This window comes from Cryptotermes secundus, unplaced genomic scaffold (assembly GCF_002891405.2).
Source record: "Cryptotermes secundus unplaced genomic scaffold, Csec_1.0 scaffold375, whole genome shotgun sequence".
Lineage (NCBI taxonomy): Eukaryota > Metazoa > Arthropoda > Insecta > Blattodea > Kalotermitidae > Cryptotermes > Cryptotermes secundus.
The window spans coordinates 106,671-128,401 of record NW_019731222.1 but is presented as its reverse complement, the minus strand read 5'-3'; the positions used below and the strand labels follow the sequence as shown (position 1 = coordinate 128,401).

Here is a 21,731-nt window from a genome sequence, read left to right as displayed (position 1 = left end):
TACAATATCCAATCTAAAAAAACCTGTTGAGAGTCACTCATACACGTGATAATATGTTAGAAATCTTAAAAAATATAAACAGAGAACTTGCTCATATTCCTGAAGTAACCATTCCTTGAAAAAACATTAAAATGGTAAAACATATCAGAAACTGGACTCAACATCAAGAATCCCTTACAAAAACATGAATTATTTATAAAATGATGTTATAGTTATGTAGTCAAAAATAATGACAGATTTAGAAGGTGGTCAGTAGGTCAGCTCGATTTTTTTATTTTGTAATGTAAAATACAAAATTCATCTCAAAAGATGTTTAACATTTACATCCATTATCTACTTTAACTATTTATCTTCTGATCATTCATATCTCAAGTATTATACTGAGTGTTATTTTGGTTTTGAGCCCACCATTCAGATATCCTGGATCAACCTAAGTTGAACAGTGAATTTGGATGTTGATTTCGTTTTCATCTTTTATGAGGCAGTATCATCTTTGTCTTTTTCGTCATGTTTCTCACTCCCACTGTTCACAGCAACAAAATCTTAAGAATGACATGGTCCTGAATGGCGTAATTTTGATTTTTGTTCAAACCTGAATGAATTAAATTTCTCCTCTAACAAAGCATGCATTTCATTCATTATACAGAAAGGGGCTGTAGCATTTTAGCATACGGAACTCAAAATATTTCGCCATTATATGAACGCATTTCCACTAAACAAATAACAGACATGTGCCCTCACATAGCTTAATATAAGAAGGCTTGTGGGTAAACCCATCTGTTTGCATATGTGATTTACAGTGTCAGAATTTGATACATTGCCTGATAATTGTGTTTTTTGCCAATAATAATTTGTGTTACAAGTATGTTATATCAAGTGTTTGTGTCCTATAATATGTCTTATTCCTTTATTATTTTCTTAATTCTATTAAATAAAACAGATTGGAAAGAGTGAAATAATTGCGTATTGTTTTAGGTGCCCATGCTCTTAGCTGAAGAAGTAGCTAAGGGATTCAACCCTCGAATATAAAACATAGTTCACAATTTTGCCTGTAGTAGTTACAGTTTAGGCTGGGAGACAGTTTGTCAGACCAGATCATCTCTGTCTAGAATTTTATTATGTTTTGAGCTTGTTCTTTAGATTGCTGCAAAAGCAAATTTAATATCACTGATTTTGAGAATCAAAGAGGGTGATCCTTTCACAAATGTCTTGTATTTAATTTCCATCCTTCAGTTGGTTCAGAAGAAACAAGAAACCAGCTTGGTTAAAGATGTTCATTGGATGTTACAAATGCAGGAAAGAAAAAGTGGCTTATGCCAGCTGCAATAAATACTGTCTTATTAAAGAATTAAATATACAGATTATGTCAAGTGATGGTTAGTGGAATGATCCCCACTATCCCAAAAGTAAAAGCTGCCACTGACAGACACTGCGTGACTTGAATTTTCAGGATAGTTTTCTTAGCATAACAGTTGCAACTCATTAGTTGACCAGATTTGTCTTGCAGTGCTCTTGAAGTTAATTTATCTATTCAGAAATACTGAGTTTTGCCTTCTTGGCCTGTACAAAATAGGCTCAGGAACGTGTTATGTGTCAGATTCATGGGTACTGGAAACACTAAAGAGCTACCCTATGGATGTGACTCACTGATCTTTCCCAATTAGTCTTACTTTATATTGTCTAAACAGGTTTCAGAGGTGATGTTGCTTAAAGAAAGACAGAAGGGGTGCAATTCTGTAATGGTGAACTGGTCATTGGATAACTTTAAGTAAACTTAATGTTGATTTCTCTAGACTTCATAGTAGTTTCAGTATCATTATGTAGGATTGCATATGCCTACAGTTTTAAGATTATGGCCTTATGGGATGTGGTGCGTGGCATTTGGCAAAGAGGTACCAGAATTTTTGCAGGAACGTGCTTCCTCCGTCCTCAGGGTGTACTTCTACAATAAAAAGGAGGCAGCAGGTTCCTGCAAAATTTTAGTATGTATGTGTCTAACAAATTACATGATGTCACACACCAGAAGACCAAAATCTTTATAGTCACTGCTATGAGAACATCAAAAGTCATTTAAATTGTTGTTACAAAGTTTCTTCATTTTTGCTGGTGTCAGAATAATTTTGGAATTAATTAACTTTAAATTATTGTCCTGGTGTCTTTTTAACCATTTTATTTGTGACCTTGATGTGCAATAAATAAGCTATTGATCAAATTTTAGCTTTTCTTACAATTTATACCAAACTAAAATCTAACATAGAAAAGGATCGTTATTTAATTTCTGTAATTGCATAAGTTAGAATTCAGGTTCTTATTTTGCAATGTAAATCTTTACACTTCTTCACAGTATAAATTTGCACTGTCAATTTAAGAATTAATGCTGTAAATATTTCGTGTGATTCATGTAGTTTGTGTTGGATTTGAAGTTCTCACTACAGTGCCTGTGAAGAATTACTACCTCCTGGGGTAACACAGTGTCACATCCCAGAAGTTAGTACTCTGCATATACATTTTAAACCCCCCACTAAATTGTGTCTAAAACATTTCTGAGGGTATCTCATATCTTTAATATATAGCCTTACAGAATAGATCTCTGGTATAGTGATTTTGATTCCCACCAGATATTGAAAATAAAATTTTGTAACTTTGTAGCTAGATGTGACAATCTGGTTACTATTCAGTAATGATGCACCCTCAGAAATGTTTCAGACAATCAATATAAGGGGATATAAGCAAGGAATTAAACATTATGGACATGTATGGTGATGGTGGTTATTGGTGGTAGTACTTTATGTGATATTTGTGGTTGTTATCATAACCACTGTGGTGCAGAGACTAGACATCAGATGGTTTTCCTGTAGGTGGAAACTGAAGGTAGCCAGCCTTGATGCTATTCGCGTCTTGCTGTACTAGTGATGAACAGCTTGAAACTTGATCTCCAAATAGTTGTCGGTAATAGCTGAACACCACTAGCAGTAAGCATAGCCCTGGACATAGAGATTGGGGCTATCATATCATGGGGGGCAAAGCATTGTAGCCTGTGTCATTGGTAGTGAAAAGCAAAGAAAGTAATGAAATGGGTGGCTGGAGGAATGAGAGAACCTCTTTTTTTAAGCATTTTTTATAAAGTACATAAATCTAACACATAATGGGGAGGTCATGTGTGCATATTTAATCTGCAAAACTATTCAGCAAGTTTTAGATGGAATTGAGGAGGCAGTAACCATAAAAGTGCTAGCTTTAATACAGTATGCGCCGAAATATACAGTACTGAAATGAAGACGTCCTGTTGATACCACTGTCTATTCATGTGAAGGCCCCTTGCATGACAGAACCTTCTCAAATCCTGAAGAAATGGTTCGATCACCATGTCCATGTAGTGTTCTTGGGTGACAGTAAGAGCATTGCCTTGCTCATCCTCAATGAAATAGGGGCCTAATGTACTGTGTGCTGAGATGGCACACCATATTGTCACACGTGTACTATGTAGCGGTTTCTGGACGATAACATCTGGCCACTCAAAACGAAGGAAGCGAGTTGTCTGGCAACCACTTCCATATGAGCGGAAGTAATATTCAACTATGAATACGTTTTTTGGCCGCGCCATAGATCAAGTGGTTAGTCGCTGGCTTCCCACCACGGCAGCTCAGGTTCGATACCGGGTCTGGTCAAGTGGGATTTGTGGTGGACTAAGTGGCGCTGGGACAGGTTTTCTTCGAGTACTTTGGTTTCCCCTGCCAATCTTCATTCCACCAGTTGCTCCACAATCACCCTCACCTATCACTGGTCGCTGGTACAATAGGCCAGAAGTGGCCGCAGTACAAGGGACTTAGTCCCATCCCACTAGCAATAAAAAAAATGAATACTTTTTTTTTTGTTGTTGAGAGACCCATTTCCAGCAACAACTGCACAACACAACTGCCTTTTCACTACTGGGATCACGTGCGGATGAAACTATACCCCGCCGACAAACGCGCTATGCGCATTCAAGATGCGCAAGTTTCAGTACTTCATACTTTGACACATACTGTACTTACAGTGGCAAACTTCTATTTTCGGTTGTCATAGCTACCCTTCTTTTATGGGCAATAATAAAAAACTTTCTAAGAATTTTGTTATATGGGTAATAATAAAAACTCTCCAAGAATGCCGGGTGCAGAGGAAAAAACATATGCCTCTTGTAGTTAGATGCAACACATTTAGTAGAGTTCAAAGTTGCTGACGCTTGACACTTGCACTTGTAGGGTTAAAAATGCATGCTCACATCATATACTCATATAATGTCTGTCTGCTCTCTAGATATATGGAGTGTTCTTCAAGTCCAGTGGACTAGAGCTGCATGGAAGACCAATAGCAGGAAGTTTGACAGATCTTGTGATATCATTTACTAAATAAATGCTGTTATTATACCGCTGATTATTCTCAAAATCAGTGTGGAATATGCAAATGTTATATGACACAGCATACATACATACCTTATGAGTCCTTGTAACTTTTATCCAAGACGTTTTACTTTCAGATCAATACATAGAAGGCTACATGGCAAGCGGTTGCATAGTTGGTTGAGGCACTATCCTACAAGTTAGAAGGTTGCAGCTTCAATTCCCATTGAGGTCACTGGATTCTTCAACTGACCAAATCCTCCCAGATGCACTCTGGTCCTGGGTTCAACTTAACCTCTAACAGAAATAAGTACCAGGAATCTTCCTGGGTGGTAAAAGTCAGCCAGTGCATAAGGCTGATAACATCACCATCTGTGAGCCGATGGTCTAGAAAATGTGGGAGCCTCGACCTCTCACAACCCTATGGGCCTCCATGGGCTGTTACATGGATAGCTTTACCTTTTTTACCTTTTCACTTAGAGGGGTACACCTAAAAATGTATTAAAACCGTTTAGAAAGTTAGGCAAGAAATACGCTGAAATAAATGATATTGACACATGGCGATTGTTCTATAACACGAATCAAAATATGTCAAAGCATTGAAAATATTTGTAGCTTGTAGAGCCATTATTAGGCAGTACCTGCGAGATAAGCAAAAACACCAGAGCTGTTGCTGTTTAACGCCTGCAAACAAACACGCCTCCACAGGAACAAATCAACACGCAACAATAGAGGAACTGTTGGAAACGGTGTTTTCTACAGTGAATGATGTCAAGATGTTAAAAAGTGGGACTAAGTGAAGATTTCATGCAGTTCAGGTAGTTAAGGGATATTCGCCAAATGGTAAGGACATAAGCAGAAGACAGTGTTAAGATCAGTCACCAGGAAATGGATAGTGAAGACTAAGAAGACTTTATGTGTGCTGTAGTTACAGTGCTATTTGGAGTGCATAGCTCAGTGAGACTGTTATACTTGCAGTTACCATCTGTAAGTAGTCAATAAATCCAATTATCCAAAACCCCATTGAGAGTCACACTCATACATGTGACAATATGCATAAATGTTCATGTAGGTCCTTAAGTAAAATATCCTTTAAAATGAAATAAGTGAAACATAGTACTCTTATAACAGAAATGTCATATTTCAAGTTGGGTTTTGGATTGGATGATTGGATTTATTGACACCTTGTACATACAACTCGAGACTACAGGTAATACAGTACTATCGCTGATCAGTACACTTTACAATTCACCATTCTATATGCACTAGGATTCTCAGTCTCCATTAATCATATCCTGGCAACAGATTTATAACAGTCCCACTGTAACTTCAAATCAAATCTTCTTTTACAGTCTAATTCCTTTCTTGCTAATTCTTATCAATTACTTTTAACTTTTGACTCCCTCAACTGTGACAACAACTTCTCAATTCTAATTGTAGATGCCTGTAATCGGAGTTATATAGCATATGGGTGGACGCCATAGAAAACAATGTCTTCTATTGTTGAGTATCAACCTCATTGGGATTCGATCCCGCAACCTTCCAGCTTGGAGCATAGCGCCTCAACCTACTATGCTGCCACATGTATATACATATATAATGATGAAATGGATGATGAAATAACAATGTTATGTTGCATTCATAGAGACTTAATATGTGCAGAGCGTTCAAGAAAAGGTAATAAGTCTAATCTTGCATCAATCATAATCTTCTCATAAAATGAGAAGTTCATGAGTACAGCATGAGGGAGGGTGGGAAGGTTTGGTCTTGATGCCATGAAAGTCAGAAATTTTAGACAGGAAGAATGGGAGAGAGATCTACAGTTAATTTACAAGTACCTCTGTATATGACAAAGCTCATTTTGTAAAGCTGACAAAATTAAGGGAACAACATGCATGGATAATTTTTAAATTGTATAACCTATACTGTATGCTGTAAAAGTAAAGCTAAGGTAAAGCTATCTCTGTAACAGGCCGTGAAGGCCCATAGGGTTGTGAGATGTTGAGGTTCCCACATTTCCTAGACAGTCGGCTCACAGATGGCGGTGAGGTTCTCAGCGTTACACGCTGGCCACCCTTTACTCCCAGGAATATTCCTGGTAGTCATTTCTGTTAAAGGCTGAGTCGACCCCAGGACCATAGTTTGGCTGGAAGGATTAGGTAATTTGAGAAAATCCACCTCATTTGGATTCGATCCCGCAACCTTCCAGTTTGTAGCATAGTGCCTCAACCAACTACGCTACCCCGTGCACCCACTGTATGCTCTATTCTTTATATATTACCATGATTACCCAGATCATTCATTATAAAATAGCAGACATGTTATTTGTAGAATTATAAGAAATTGCTGGAAATTATATCAGATTAAAATAATTAATTTTGAGGTGTGACTTACGCAAGAGAACGAATAGCACGGTGACAAGTAAGATGGCAGCTGTCCCACGGCCCAGTAATACAAAGAAGAAAAATGAAGACAGCACCACCACCACTTTGAGTACCACAACACTCATCCATGGCATGAGGCACTGGCGTACATGCTGCAAACAAGAGATGTTATAGTTAAACATGTTCACTGAATGGAATCTGACAATTGAATAATTTTACATGTTTCTGTGCAGCATCTAATGGCTTGTGGGTTTTTATGATACTGCCAGTTGCCAGATTATGTACCATCAAATGGTAGGATGGTTAATGAATGATGGCTTGGAAAGTATTTAGAAGGAAGCAGTGATGGACTCATCTAGGTAATATCCTGGAATATGTCCAGAGGGTCTAAGAATAACTCTGAAAGACCTCAGTCATGGTAGCTACCATCCCAGGCAAAATTTGACTTGAGCACTTTCCAAACACAAGTCTAGCACATTACCACTAGATCATCCTATTTTATTTCATTAACTGGCAAGCTCACATGTTTTATTGCCACAGTTTTTTTGTATAGGGTTTTACAGTGTTGTCATCTCAGACATCAAATGGTAGAATGAATGATGAATAAGGAATGCAAAAGTACACATATCTGGGAGGAAGTAGCCATAGACTAATGGAGGATACTATCCCAGCATTTATCTGGAAGGGCTAGGGAAAGCCACTTTCATCATTATAGGATCCAGTGGCTTTTTAGCTTGCTTTCCTGAAGTAATCTTATGTGATCTTCATCCTGTGTGTCTGTGTATCCCCCCATCAAATTTTGAATGCCTGAACCAGTCTTTATGAAACTTGGTGTGTATATCTGGCAACTGACCCCATTTCAGTGTATATTCCATAAATCCCTCCCCTCAGTCTCAGTCTATATGTGTATCCCACGTATCATTGTTAGATAAAGGCTCGGTAAAGTGTGTCCGACGTTTCATTGCTAGGCAATGGCTTGATAAACACGTTCCCATGACAACAAAGTATTGTTAGAGGCACCGTTTTCTATTCAGTCCATGCTGTATCAAAGAAAAGTAGGCAGTTACTTTTTTCAGAACTTCTTGTTTGTTTCGATATTTCCACTTAGATCAATCTTAAGAATGAAGGAACTTTCCATTGAAAACTTTGGTGCTTCATTTCTGGTTTATAATGGAAGACCCATGTCACATCACCGGCCACTATTTCGTTTCCAAAACATGAGGTTCTTCCAATAATGTTGCTGAAAGATCTGACCAAATTTCAGTTTATGTCATATTTTGATAAACATGTGATCAAACAGATTGGTGTAGCATTAATGTTCCAGACTTGTAACGAGGTGTTCAGTGTGAATCTTCGCTGGAGCATCAGCTGTCCTGACTGAGGTTTTTCACATCCACATCCATATAGGCCTATCCTATTTCTTTAAGATCAATTTTAATGTTACTGCCCCATCTAAGTCTGAGTGGACCAAGTGGCTTCTTTCCTTAAGGATTTTTCACTAAATTGTTTAATTCATTTCTCAAGTTCACCATGCAGGTTTTATGTGCCACCCATCTCATCCTCATTAATTAGCTCACTCTAATACAGACTTCCATAAGCAGTTATAGCAACCTCAGAATCTGCTGCAGTGCTGTGGGAAGCTTGCTGTAACAGCATGTGGGAGCAAATGTACTTGTAATGGATGCCCTGAAATACTGGGCAAAAAGTATAAATTATGAGCAGTTCTTGTTTGCAATGTCATGTGACCCAGAAGAAGTTAAAATTGAATAGTGAAGATAGAATGAAAGCATGGTACTTACCATGATAGAGCCATATAGAAGTAGCATGCAGCTGATGAGATGGACTGTCACTATTGCAATGGCTATGTACAGTGCCATAATCATCACTGTGAAACAAAACAGCATGGTTACTTTCACATTATATTCTGACAATCCTGTAGGACTAAGTAGGAAATGTAACCTGCTAATGTGCTTTTTCTGGCTTAGTAAAATAAAGGTATGGGTAATTTCTCATAAAGAAAATGCACTAAGCATTCTTATAAAACTGATATTTAGAATGAATCTGGGAATAGCTAATGCCAGAATCTGAAGAAAAGACCAAAAATATTGGTCTTTCATACTGAATTTTATAAGATACAGCCATCATACCAAAACAGTATGCTTAATAAAAATTATTTTGTGTGATTTGAGGTTCTCATATTATAACTATAAAGATACCTGTCTTTTGGGGTGTGATGCCCATGCAGTCTGATATAAATTTACTGACATTTTGGAGGAACATTTACTGGAGAGTTTACTGATATTTCTGAGAAACGTGCTGCTTCCATCTTCAGAACAGAAGACTGACCCTTGTCTGTCCTGATGATGAAGTCAGCATGTCAATCGAAAATATCGATGAACTTCTACCAGACTTTATTGTGTCACATCCCAAAAGACAGTTATGTTCAGAGATGTTTTAACTTTTGAAGTTTATGACTTTTACCGGAAATGTTTTTATTGTTTCTAATATCAGGCATAACATCAAGATGATAATTCAGTGATATAGATCAAAATCATCTTTTCTTGTATTATAAGGGAAGGAGGATGAAAGATGGTGCGTCCATATACTAATGCCCCACTTCATCCCTGTTGTACTTACTGAATAAACTAATGGATTTTCATGAAACCTCATCTTTTACATTTTAATTTTCTACTCATAATAATAATACTAGTACATAAACCATGCAATCTGAGATGACAACAACATCTACTTCTCTTAATATGGGGTCCTAGAAATTTGCTGTGGTGACAGATCTTCATAATGTATATAACTTCCGTTAACTAATTCCACATAGCACAATCTTCTTGTGAACCTGATAGGCACCCAGCCAGTCAAAAATTTCTCAACTTCCATGGAGCCAAAACGTTAGTTATTGTGTTCACAAGGACCTGCCACCGGTCCCTATCCAGCAGTGTAACCGTTCTCTCTGGTGGGGAAGAATAGCCACTATCAATGACAAGGGTTCCTTTAATTTTAACTCATTTTCTTATTTTGATGATTGCTGGACATCTGTCCGTTCTAATGTTTGTAATATTTTAATGACTGTCAAACATGACCAGATGAAATTACATGTAGTTTACAGTTGACTATAGATGTAGCTTGCAAGAATGGAAGTTGCTCTATAAATTCAAAGGATTTATTTTCAGATCCATAATTCAGTTTACCAGGTATTTTGAGTAGGAGAATTTAAGCCATTGGTTAAAGTTAAATTATGTAAGTTTGTTATTGTAACTTTTTTATAGGCACATACAACTATGCCAGTTGAGCTAGATGTATTCAGTAATCATTAATGACTTACTTATGTTTCATATGCAAGATTACTGTATTAGAGAATTAATCCTGAAGCAGTATTGCTACATCTCTGACCTAATGCCAAGTATTGACCCTTGTGCAGGCGGATTTCGTTGTTGCTGTAGTAGAATGGTGGCAGGGCATCAACTGAAGCATCCTCAGAGTGGGGATGATATGGCCTCACACCACGGTTCTCTGCAATATCTGCTTCTAACATGGCTGCTATCTCCTGTGCATGGGCCGATCCCAGGAGCAGCAGGAACAGACCAATGGCCGATACAAGCTGGTAACAATAATAAATAAGATATAAAAGTTTGTGATGCTGGTAATAAAACACAACGTTTTGGAGACTGGATTCTGTCTCCATCTTCTGGTAAAACCTACTCAGTTGGGCCCAATCGATAGAGCTAGTCCCTATCTCCAGACACCTGAGCCAGCCCCAAGATGGGATATACAAGGCAAGACACAGCACAAACCATCTGGTAACAACAGTCACATAAACTTTATTGAAATTAATTTGTATCCAAAAAAATTAATGGATACATGAAAACAGAAATGAAAATAACATTGGTAATATTCCTATCAAATTTGTACTGCCTGAAAACAGAAAGACCCCCACAGATTCAAGGCCTAGGTACAGTCAAGTCACCCCTGCAATATTGTAGCTGCACAGTGTAATGCAGATGGGGTTCCTCTCTTTCCAGAAAAATTTTACTGGATCATTGAGTCAGAAAAGATAGAGAGCTACTTAAAACTCAGCAGTGCCTTTTAAATGTGTACATATTTCCTGTAAGGGAAAAAGGTGGCCTAATGTGGAGATCATATATGACCCACTGTCAGTCTGTTTGTGACCTAGTATTGGCACCTAAGTTATTTGACAGTCTTTCCTTATTTTTGATGTGGGAGACTTTACTAAAAGTTGTTGGGAAATTCTGATTTTCAGATTTATTAATCCATGATAAGAAGACCATAAATGGTCTTTTCCTATATCCTGTAAACTGTTTCACAGATTTTACTGAAATTTGATATGGGAAGCTTCCAACAAAAGTTGTAGGACATTTCCAGTTTTCATGTATATTGATCCAAAAAGAAAACTAGTTTACATAACTCCATAAATGGACTTTTCCATGCGTCCAATGAACGCTTCCAGTGCTTTCATTCAGTATGTTACATTCTCACTAATTTCTATTTAATAATTCCCATTTTTAAGTAAGCTTAACAAACTTCATAAAATACTGTTGTTATTTTTGTGTATTACATCATGGAGTACACTCCTTCCAAACTTGTTTTTCGCCGAAGTATGAAATTGAAAGCCCTCTGAACAAGGCTTGGAATACAAAATTACAATTTAAAGCTCAAAAATATATTTTGTATTTTGTGTCTTATTGGTTCAGTTTATCATTTTTTTCTGTTGTTTCTTGTTACTTCATTAGGATTAAGTGTCTTTAATCTTAGAACGTCTTGCACTGGAAATAAATAAACAATTCTCTTCCACATATATAATAGTTTCAGTATAAAATATAAACAAGTATAAAGACTGGCCCTAGACAATGTCAAAAAATTGCCTCTGATGTTGTCTGTTAATTTAACTCACCAGCTCTATAACAGCAACTAGGATTGTGCCTTGCCGCAATGTGAATGCATAGCAGCAGGTTTGGAGAAGTATAGGCATTTTGATTCTCACCAGTGCCAGTCAACCTGTAATATTCCAATGATGCTTCATATGCTCGTATATTTCACATTTTTCATATTTTTAAGAACACTGAAAATTCACCACCCCCCCACCCACACACACACACACACACACACACGTGACAACTGGTGTCAGAAGTTGCCTATGTGATGCAACCAGTAAATTCACGTGCGTGTCGAATTTGGCTAAGACGTTTATTTGACAATCTCTTCTACACTCGCAAATACTTGCGCCTCTAATCTCGGTGAAGTCTCTTGTTCCCTTTGTCGGATGTGACCTTGCTTCTGCTCTAGTTTGAGCTACACTAAAAACTGACTGGTCTCGCCGAAGATGAACTTTTATAACGTGAACTCAGACTGACGAGTGAACATCGTGTTCAAGGGTTCCATTTTATCCACTGGTAGTATTCGTTTCCATGGATATCATTTCATTTCTGGGGAAACGCATTTGTTGTTTAAGCTATTCGTATGCAACGGTCTGCTGGTATTTCTTTTCCACTGAAGTATACATTCTTAATTCAGCCGTTGCCTATCAATTGACGTCTTATCGCCCGGCTTTTTGGCGGCACGCCACAATATATATAAAGGTAAAGCTATCCATGTAACAGGCCATGGAGGCCCATAAGATTGTGAGATGTCGAGGGTCCCATATTTTCTAGACAATCGGCTCATAGATGGCGGTAAGATTGTGAGCCTTACGCGCCGGCCGCCCTTTGCCCCCAGGAAGATTCCTGGTACTCGTTCCTGTTAGAGGCTGAGTCGACCCCAGAGCTTTAGTGCGGCTGGAAGGATTATGTCAATTGAAAAAGAATCCACCTCATACGGACTCGAATCCGCGACCTTCCGGCTTGTAGCATAGTGCCTAAACCAACTACGCTACCGCGTACCCCCATATATGTATATATGTATATATATACATACATAGCTGTACAGCGAGTAGCTGTAACCTAGTTAATGAAATAAGTGCAACTGCTACNCGAATCCGCGACCTTCCGGCTTGTAGCATAGTGCCTAAACCAACTACGCTACCGCGTACCCCCATATTTGTATATATATACATAGCTGTACAGCGAGTAGCTGTAACCTAGTTAATGCAATAAGTGCAACTGCTAGACAATTTAAAGAAGAAAAGTAATGGGTAGTACAACGGAGACGGCCCAACAGATTTAGTGTCTGAGAGTATGTTCGTACTTTGTCATTATGAAAATGAAAATTAACATTAACACCAAGATCTTATACACAGTCATCTCATGTGATTGTGGCATTGTCAAGGTAGTAATTTAAATGTATTGAGTGGTTTCGCCCATAAAAGAAATTGCCTCCTCTGTGGTTTAGTGGTCAGAGTTCCTGGCTACAGATCCAGAGGTCAGGGTTCGATTCCCGGCGCTACCAGATTTTCTGAGACGTAGTGAGTCTGGACTGGAGTCCTTCTCAGCCTCGTGAGGATAATTGAGGAGCTATTTCAAGGAAATGGCGGCTCCAGTATAGAAAACTGAAATTAACGGCCGTGGGGATTAGTTGCGGTGATCACGCGACACCCTCAGTCCGCTAAAAAATGGCACTAACTTCGCCAACAAGCAACAGTCGCTCGGTCGGTATAGCTCGCTTGCGAACTAAAATCACGGAGTTTGTTTCGAGTTTCATATATATATGCTTAGTTCGGTGAAGTTTTCACATCACTTTTGTACTTATTATACAGGATATCCCAGGAGGAAAGGTCAGTATTCTGGGAGATCATATTATAGGCCATGCATTTACATGTGTCCTATTCCAAACGGTTTCCGAAATAGAGCTATTTTACAGTACAGTTGCAAAATTAGTGATAAGAAAGAGACATTACTTCCTGTTTATAATACAGGTATTTATTGTTCAGGTGACAAAGTTGGTACAGTTTACCTAGTGCAATACATTATCTAAAATCTCACCGTCAACATCAACGCACTTCGCAACTCGTGTGAGGACATGGCGTGTTGCTCGCCTGAGTGCATCTTGACGTCCCTGTACAGTGAAATAGCTCTGTCTCGGAAACCGTTCGGAACAGGACACACGTACAAATGCACTTACTTAGAATAACCGTTACTATGACCTTCCAGAGTATTGACCTTTCCTCCTGGGACACTCTGTATATCTGATTATAAAAATGTATTACCTTCAAGGCCTTAATTTCACGAAACATTCTAAGATCGTCTGCACATAAAAGACCGTCTGAATGGTAAATTTAACTCAACTTACGCTAAAAAAAATATTAAATAGAAGCGCTCTCATTGGAGAGCCTTGTGGCACTCCTGATAATATAGACAAGAAGTTCCGAGAAGGACTAATCGCTTAGTTTCCTTTGAGGCTACACGGACCGCATAGAAAACAAAGCCTCCAACAATTCTTGGTTGCCGCTGGAAAATCTTTGCTGAGTTATTACCCAGCAACGATATGAGGATTTGCAAGTCGAAATCAAAGTTAAGGTTATTTCACGACTGGCCGTTTACCGCCAGTCAGTTCGTCTTGGCGTCAGCCCCTTGAGAGCCACGACCCGAGATTTTTCTTCAACTAAACTCTTGCGGTAATAGTCCTTACGTAACATCCTCTCTGACGATAAGCTGTAATGAATACCCTTGGCTATTCGTCAAGTGTATATTTCGCACATATAACATGTTATTGAAAAGTCTTCATTCTGCACTACACACAAGTCCTCTGTTAGTACAGGTTCTACAGATTAGATCATGCCTATCTTACTGTCTTATGCTACAACGGCAGCTTAGTCACTTGAACGGTCATAAGCTTGACCACCGCCAAGTTTAAGCCCCTTATATTTTTAGGATTTACATACAGACCCAAAGAATTACCTTTAATAAGACACGGACCGCATAGAAAATAGAGCGTCCAACAGTTCTTATATTGTTGTCTTACTGTCTTATGCTACAACGGCAGCTTAGTCACTTGAACGGTCATAAGCTTGACCACCGCCAAGTTTAAGCCCCTTATATTTTTAGGATTTACATACAGACCCAAAGAATTACCTTTAATAAGACACGGACCGCATAGAAAATACAGCGTCCAACAGTTCTTATATTGTTGCCTGTATTCGTTGAATCGGGAATGTGTTTATGGAGCCGTTGTATAGCACCGAATGGGGGAACACATTTAGCTGAGTCATTGCCTTACAACAATAGGAGGGATATTCAAACAGACACACAAATTGCTGGGAAAGATTTAGGAAGTGCGCCCTTGGTATGGACTGAGGTGCCATGTTGATAACTATCGAAATTCTTAAAGATTAGTTGAGGCATTCAAAAGTTGATATGTGGGGGGGGGGGATTCACAGACAAAGACAGGATTGAGATTGCATAAGACCGCTTTAGGAAAGTAGACTGAAACGGAAAAGAAAACACAAAAGAGAAAGATTACGTGTTAAATAATTTTGGCATCATATAATATAAAGCGAAAATAGTCCGTAGAGATGATTATGATAATAATAGTGATATCACTGTAAAATATTATATTGATTTCCTGTGCAGTTTTCGTATGTCCTATCCACATCAGTGATACCAAGGGAAGCAGGACTGCAGTAAAGAACCAGTTTACATATGCCAGTTAGCGCAGTAGTTAACAGTAATCTTACCTGAAGAACTATGGGGGTGCTGTAACAGAGCTGCCTTCACCCCTGCAGGACGGAACCTGGACACACGTCTGTCCTGGAGGCCGTCTTCCTTGTCACAGCGGAGCCCTGGACATCTGCGTCATTCCAGGCTCAGCAATCAATACGCCGAACGGACAGACCATCTTCGCTGAGAGGGGGAGGCGACTTCTCTTCCGAGCATCCCCGAGATACAACCCGCGGTACCATTCACACAAATCAGGGCCCCAGAATCTTAAATGCTGCTGGGTAGGGCCAGCACAAGCTCAAATACCGCCCAAGGCGACGATAAATCCCGACCCAAAGGCGGCAGTATCACGCGCCCTCTTTAGTTAAAAACGAATTAACTTTCTCAAAATTTCGCCATAATCAATAATACGAATTTCCAGACAATGCGACGAAAATCTCCATTCTACTAAACTGAAATGAAACGGAGAGTTTCATGGAGGCAGGCCAAGGTCCAAATTGGGGCTGTAGCGCGAAAGGAAAGAAAAAAAAATGTAAATTTACACCTGCCCTTAATTAATTTAACACCACGCCATGAAGACACGTGGGGAAGTTGACGTGTAATTCTACCATTCTTATCCGCGACAGTAGATGGAGGTGTGGTTAGCTTCAAACCCCTGCCACCTTAACCTTGGGGAGACAGGCAGCATTACCCATTGTCTGCCGATCCGGACGTTATGGAGGAGATATTTCCTAACTTATGGGAATTGAACCCCGACTCCTTGGTCGTCCAGCCCGTAGCCTAGTCGCTATACCGACTTAGGCGCCGTGACTCTATATAACAGGAAATACGATGATGAAATTTACTCCCATTTTGGAGTAAGCACCACTCCATAAACACATACGGAAAAGTGGATGCATATTTCCATTCATTCTTAACCTTCGCACTAGATGAATGTGAATGGTCAGCTTCACGCCCCAGCATCTGTGTCCCCGGGGAATGAATACCACGCCCAATGGATAGGAGGCTGAGTGGGTCCTAGACCCTGGATGCTGTGGAGAAAACAAAAATACCTTGCCCCTGCCACCAATCGAACCCCTTTATCTCTATAGTCCATCATACAATATATCCAAATCTCTATACTACTGAGAATTGTGTACAGTTTAATATTTTATTAAACATTAATTTCACTCTTCTTATTTTCGAGACCTTACATCCCATCGAACCGACACTCAAGACCGACCGACGGTCAACTCGTTGCGCAGCCTGCAGTTCTTTGTATAGACTACATGCTTAACACAAAAGTCGGAGAAGTTGCGGCCCTCTGGCGCTCTGCATTGCACCCGTGACAATACATGACAGCGGTTCGCTGTTTGAAATCGTGTCTCTTAAATCTGACGTTTGAAGTTTTCTGTTAGAAGCGAGATGAAAATTGCGCAGATGTTCTTGAAGGTCTATGCGTATGTAGTAAAGTTCTGAGAGTATTTGGATTAGCGAGAAAATAGCGGGTTAATAAAGAAAATGACACCAGAAATTCCATCCCTAATAGTATTGTAGCATACATAGGCAAATGAAAAGTACAAATGGAATTTTTGGAGGATAAATCAAACGGAATAGTGTGGGGATGTAATGTTAAAATAGTTCTTGAAGAAATAGGGTTAAAGTCTGGATCCAGCTGGCTTAAGACACGATTTATTGCCGGGCTCTTGTAAGTACAGAAATGAACCTTCAAGTCCCATGAAAGGCAGAGGGTTTTCTGGTCATATGATTGGCCATCAGCATCTCAACAGGAAATTTTTCCACGTTGTTAGTAATGATGTCTGGATTACTGGTAAAAGAGAAAACTGAAACACGCTCCTGATATTCTAATTGAATTGTACAATGATTCCATCTTAGAAGAGGTCCCGGGATAGCGCAGTCGGTATAGCGACTGGCTACGGGCTGGATGACAGAGGGGTCAGAGTTCGAGTACCTATAAGTTCAAGAATTTCCTCTCCTCCATGTTGTTCCGACTGGCTCTGGAGCTTACCCAGCCTTCTATCCAATGGGTACCGGGGGTTGTTCCTCGGGGGGTAAAACAGCCGGAGAGTGAAACTGACCACTCACCTCCAAGTACCGCCGAGGTGAAGAAAACGTGGATATATACAACCACTCTCCCCATACGTCTTCATGGAGTAGTGCTTAGTTAGAGAAACACAGGAGTATCTTTAGTTTTATTTACCTTTTAAGATCTTAGACGAGGTAAAGGTAAAGCTATCCGTGTAACAGGCCGTGAAGGCCCATAGGGTTGTGAGACGTCGAGGCTCCCAAATTTTCTCCACACAGTCGGATCACGGATGGCGGTGAGGTTGTCATCCTCATGCGCCGGCCGTCCTTCCTCCTCCCCCCTTCACGAAGATTCCTGGTACTCATTTCTGGTAGAGGCTGAGTCGACCCCAGGGCTATAGTGCGGCTGGAAGGATTAGGTAAATTAAAAAAAATCCACCTCATTGGTACTCGAACCTCCGACCTTCCGGTTTGTAACATAGTGCCTCAATCAACTAAGAATCATGTTGTAATTATCAAAAAGTAAACGCTGATTTGTTTTCTTTTGTGTTCATTGTACTCAATAGCAACTAAATGAGAATTAGTGAAATTTTCTCGGGCAATCAGCCACTTCGATGCATAAAACGAAGAACATGATCTTAGGCTGTCTGCTGTCAGGGATTGATTTTAAAATCCACCCAAATAGCCGAGGTATGCTGCATCCGTATGTGTGTTTGTGTGTGCGGATATGCTTCGTATGTGGCCTAAGCATGTACCCACCCATGCATGAATTCATGCATTCATATATCCACACAAGCTGATAAACACATTGATGATAGAACCGGCTACAGCTACCGAAATGTCTAGTGTTTATTTTATTTCAGAAAAGCAAATCGATCGAAGAAACTTAATTGCAGTTAATTTCATCGTAACTTTAGTTCTGCAGGAAGCCCAAAACATAAAAATAATTGTATGTAAAAAGTAAGTAAAGCTATCCCCGTGAAGGCCCATAGGATTGTGAGATGTTGAGGTTTTCACATTTTCTAGACAATCGGCTCATAGATGACGGCAAGATTGTCAGCCTTACGCTCAAGCCGTCCTTTACCCCCAAGAATATTCAAAGAATATTCCTGGTACTCATTTCTGTTGGAGGCTGAGTCGACCCCAGGGCCACAATGAGGCTGGAAGTATATTTGAAAAAAAATCCAATGACCTCATCGGGACTTGAACCCGCGACCTTCCAACTTGTAGCATAGTGCCTCAACCAACTACGCTACTGCCTTGAAATAAAATGCTGTCTCCGTGCTTAACTAATTAAGCACTACACCATGAAAGAGAAGTGAAGAGTGGATGTATAGATCCACATATTCTTGACCTCAGCACTAGTTGGAGATGAGCGGTTAGCTTCAGGTTCCGGCCGCTCTATCCCCGGGGAATAGGAGGCTGGATGGGCTGCGGAATCGGTAGGGCCGTCGTGAAGAAGAAAAAGTTTGTTTCTACCGCCGTTCGGATTACTTCCCCCCGGCGGTTCAACCCGTAGCCAGTCGCTATACCCGACTGCCTGCTCTTCAGAAAATAAAACATTCACTATGTCAGTAGTTTTAAACGTAAATAATAATATTTCATAAGCAGTTTTCAAGCATATTTATTATATTTTGTGATACAGAATGTCACACGTGCCGATCGCAGTGACCGCGCTAAGTCATGAACTGTCTTCACCCGCTCGAATTATGGGCTCGTGAGTTCGAATCCCACTCAAGGCATGGATGTCTGTGTGCGTTTATTCTGTGTTTGTGTTAATCTGTATGTAGGTAGTAACATTCTGACGGGCTTATCACCCATCCAAAGAGTCCTACCGACTGTGTAAAGTATTAAGGAAATAAAATGCACCCTAGGTCTAACAAAAGACTGTATAGCCATGGATAGACAGACTTGAACAATAAACTTCTCATTTTATTTTAAAAATTACATCAAAGAGGTTCATATAAATTTAAACAATTCATAAGCATAAGTTATTTCATAGTCGTATGCAGAAAGGAGAATAATGTTCCTTCCGCTTCTCATTACATAGCAAGTGCGTCCTTATTTTAATGTTTAAGAAAAGAATATAACAAGTAGGGCCATCATATCCACTTTCATGGAAATCGGCCAATGGGCACACAGTAAAATGCATATTCATGGCGAATGGTAATTCATTAAAGAAGAAACATTGACAAAAATAATTATGAAATAACAATAAACAATTCTCTAAAATTAATTGTGACAATAATTGAGACATTAATGTTAATGTTTCATGCTTTTCAATTACTTTGATTTTTATTGTGAATTTAGTTACAAGTATATTTGTTGTCCTGCCTCTTCACAACAATGGAATCAGTTTTCCGGGTGCGGCATTCCGGGAAACCGGAGCATCGGTTCATGACGCAGTTTTGTTTACAAGAGAGTACTGCGCAGGTGTGAAATCGATCCACAGCAAGTGTCCTTCAACTAAGGTTAAGGCCAAACAAGCAATTTTTTGTCCTTTTGCGCGTCTGTGCGGAGACGTGTAACTGACGTGCAGAATGCAAAGGAGAGAGATCAACGCGTGGTCAGACGGACGTGAAAATCTCGAACATATTTCTAACCGTGCTGCGTACTTAAGGTATCCCGAAAGTCAAACACAACGTTATCCATTCCAGTCGGGGTTTTTTTTCGGATTGTCATGAAAACAGCCAGCCCCGTGTCTATAAATACTTCAAATTTTCAATCTGATAGGCCACTTGAATAATTTTGTTTACAATGGATTACATTGGAGACTTTGAAGTNTCCATTTTCTCCGCCCTTTTAACCTACTCTCCTTTTTTTAAAGACTAAAATAAGGTTTATGAGATCACCATACTCTATCATACGTCTGTGTGTCGGTAGGTCTCCCCCTGGCAATTTCTGAATACCTGAACCATTTTTTTTAACTTGGTCTATATATCATGGCACCCATCTCAACAATATACTTCATAAATCCCTCTCTTCAGTCTATGTATCCTCCTTTCGTTACTAAGCAATGGCCCGGTAAGAGACCTTACCGCGGCAACGAATACACAAGTAATAATACAAAGATTGCTAGAAGCGTCGTTTTCTACACGATCTGCCTTTTATCAAAGGAAAGTATGCGATTATCTTCCCATAACTTCTTGTTTTGTCTTTGATGTGAAAACAGAGTTATATAAATTTCATCTATGTAATCATTTTATATCTGGGTAGAATGTGTTCACTAGAATGACAGAAAATTGACGAAACATGGAAGTGAAAATGTCGTCTGTGAGGATGCCGAATTTCTTTTCCTCATGTCCGTATATTTCATGTCCGTTCACCGACGGCGTGGGTCCAGCCTAAAACTAATGAAATGAGAACTTCACCCGGCGTAGTGTCTTTAACAGTGCATTTCATGCCATCATTGCATGTCAGAAAGTTACAGAACTGCCGTTAAATTATTAGTTCAAAATCTAATTATAATGAAGAATAACAAAACTATATTATACTCCAAAAACCAGTTAGGTTATTTGTCTTGTCATAAATGCAGATAAGATGACCTGTAGGAATACACCACGAAGCCAAAATCCACAGCGACATTATAACACAGTGTAGCCGTCCGCCGACGTACAGCTGCCACGACTGTCGCTCGAGCTTGAGTTCTTAATCACAGGATACTGGTGTGTTAATCTTTGCATAGTCCTTCAAGTTAGCCGCTCCGCCCCCCCCCTAATCGCTACCCTACAGTTAAACACGTATTTCTTCTATATCTACCATTCAACTATTCCCTATCCTGAGCCAGATCTATCCAATCCATACCATACCATCTTATCTCTCTAAGATTCATTTTAATATTGTTCACCCACCTACACCTAGGTCTTCCCAGTGGTCTCTTTCCTTCTGGCTTTCCCACCAATATCCTATACGCATTCCTCTTCCCCAATTTGTGCTACATGCCCTGCCCATCTCATCTTTCTTGACTTGATCATTGTAATTATACTTGGAGAAGAGTACAAATTATGAAGCTCCTCGTTATGCAGTTTTCTCCAAACTCCTGTCAATTCATCTCTCTTCGGTCCAAATATTCTCAACACCCTGTTCTCAAACACCCTTAGTCTATTTTCCTCCCTTAATGTCAGAGACAAATTTTGATACTCATACAGAACCACAAGCAATATTTTAGTTTTGTACAGAACTATTAGGCTTATTTTAGACTCTATCCATTGTCTGGTGTGTGTATGTGTATATGTATACGGTATGTATCTCTGATGGAAACAGAATTTTCTTTCAAGTTTACCCACCTTCAGCTTCCCTAAATAGAAGTATTCCATGTATGT

General features: G+C 39.4%; 1 protein-coding gene across 1 annotated transcript; it reads right to left on the bottom strand.

Annotated features, from left to right (window-relative positions):
• Positions 1-403: 403 nt before the first annotated feature.
• On the bottom strand, positions 404-15,487 carry LOC111866500. Its single transcript, XM_023855495.1, has 6 exons — positions 15,402-15,487; positions 11,688-11,791; positions 10,169-10,376; positions 8,563-8,648; positions 6,774-6,915; positions 404-2,984 (listed from the first exon to the last, which is right to left on the bottom strand). Exons 2-6 carry the CDS (start codon positions 11,763-11,765, stop codon positions 2,833-2,835), a joined length of 666 nt encoding a protein of 221 aa, XP_023711263.1. The 5' UTR covers positions 11,766-11,791; positions 15,402-15,487; the 3' UTR covers positions 404-2,832.
• Between the last annotated feature and the right edge of the window lie 6,244 nt (positions 15,488-21,731).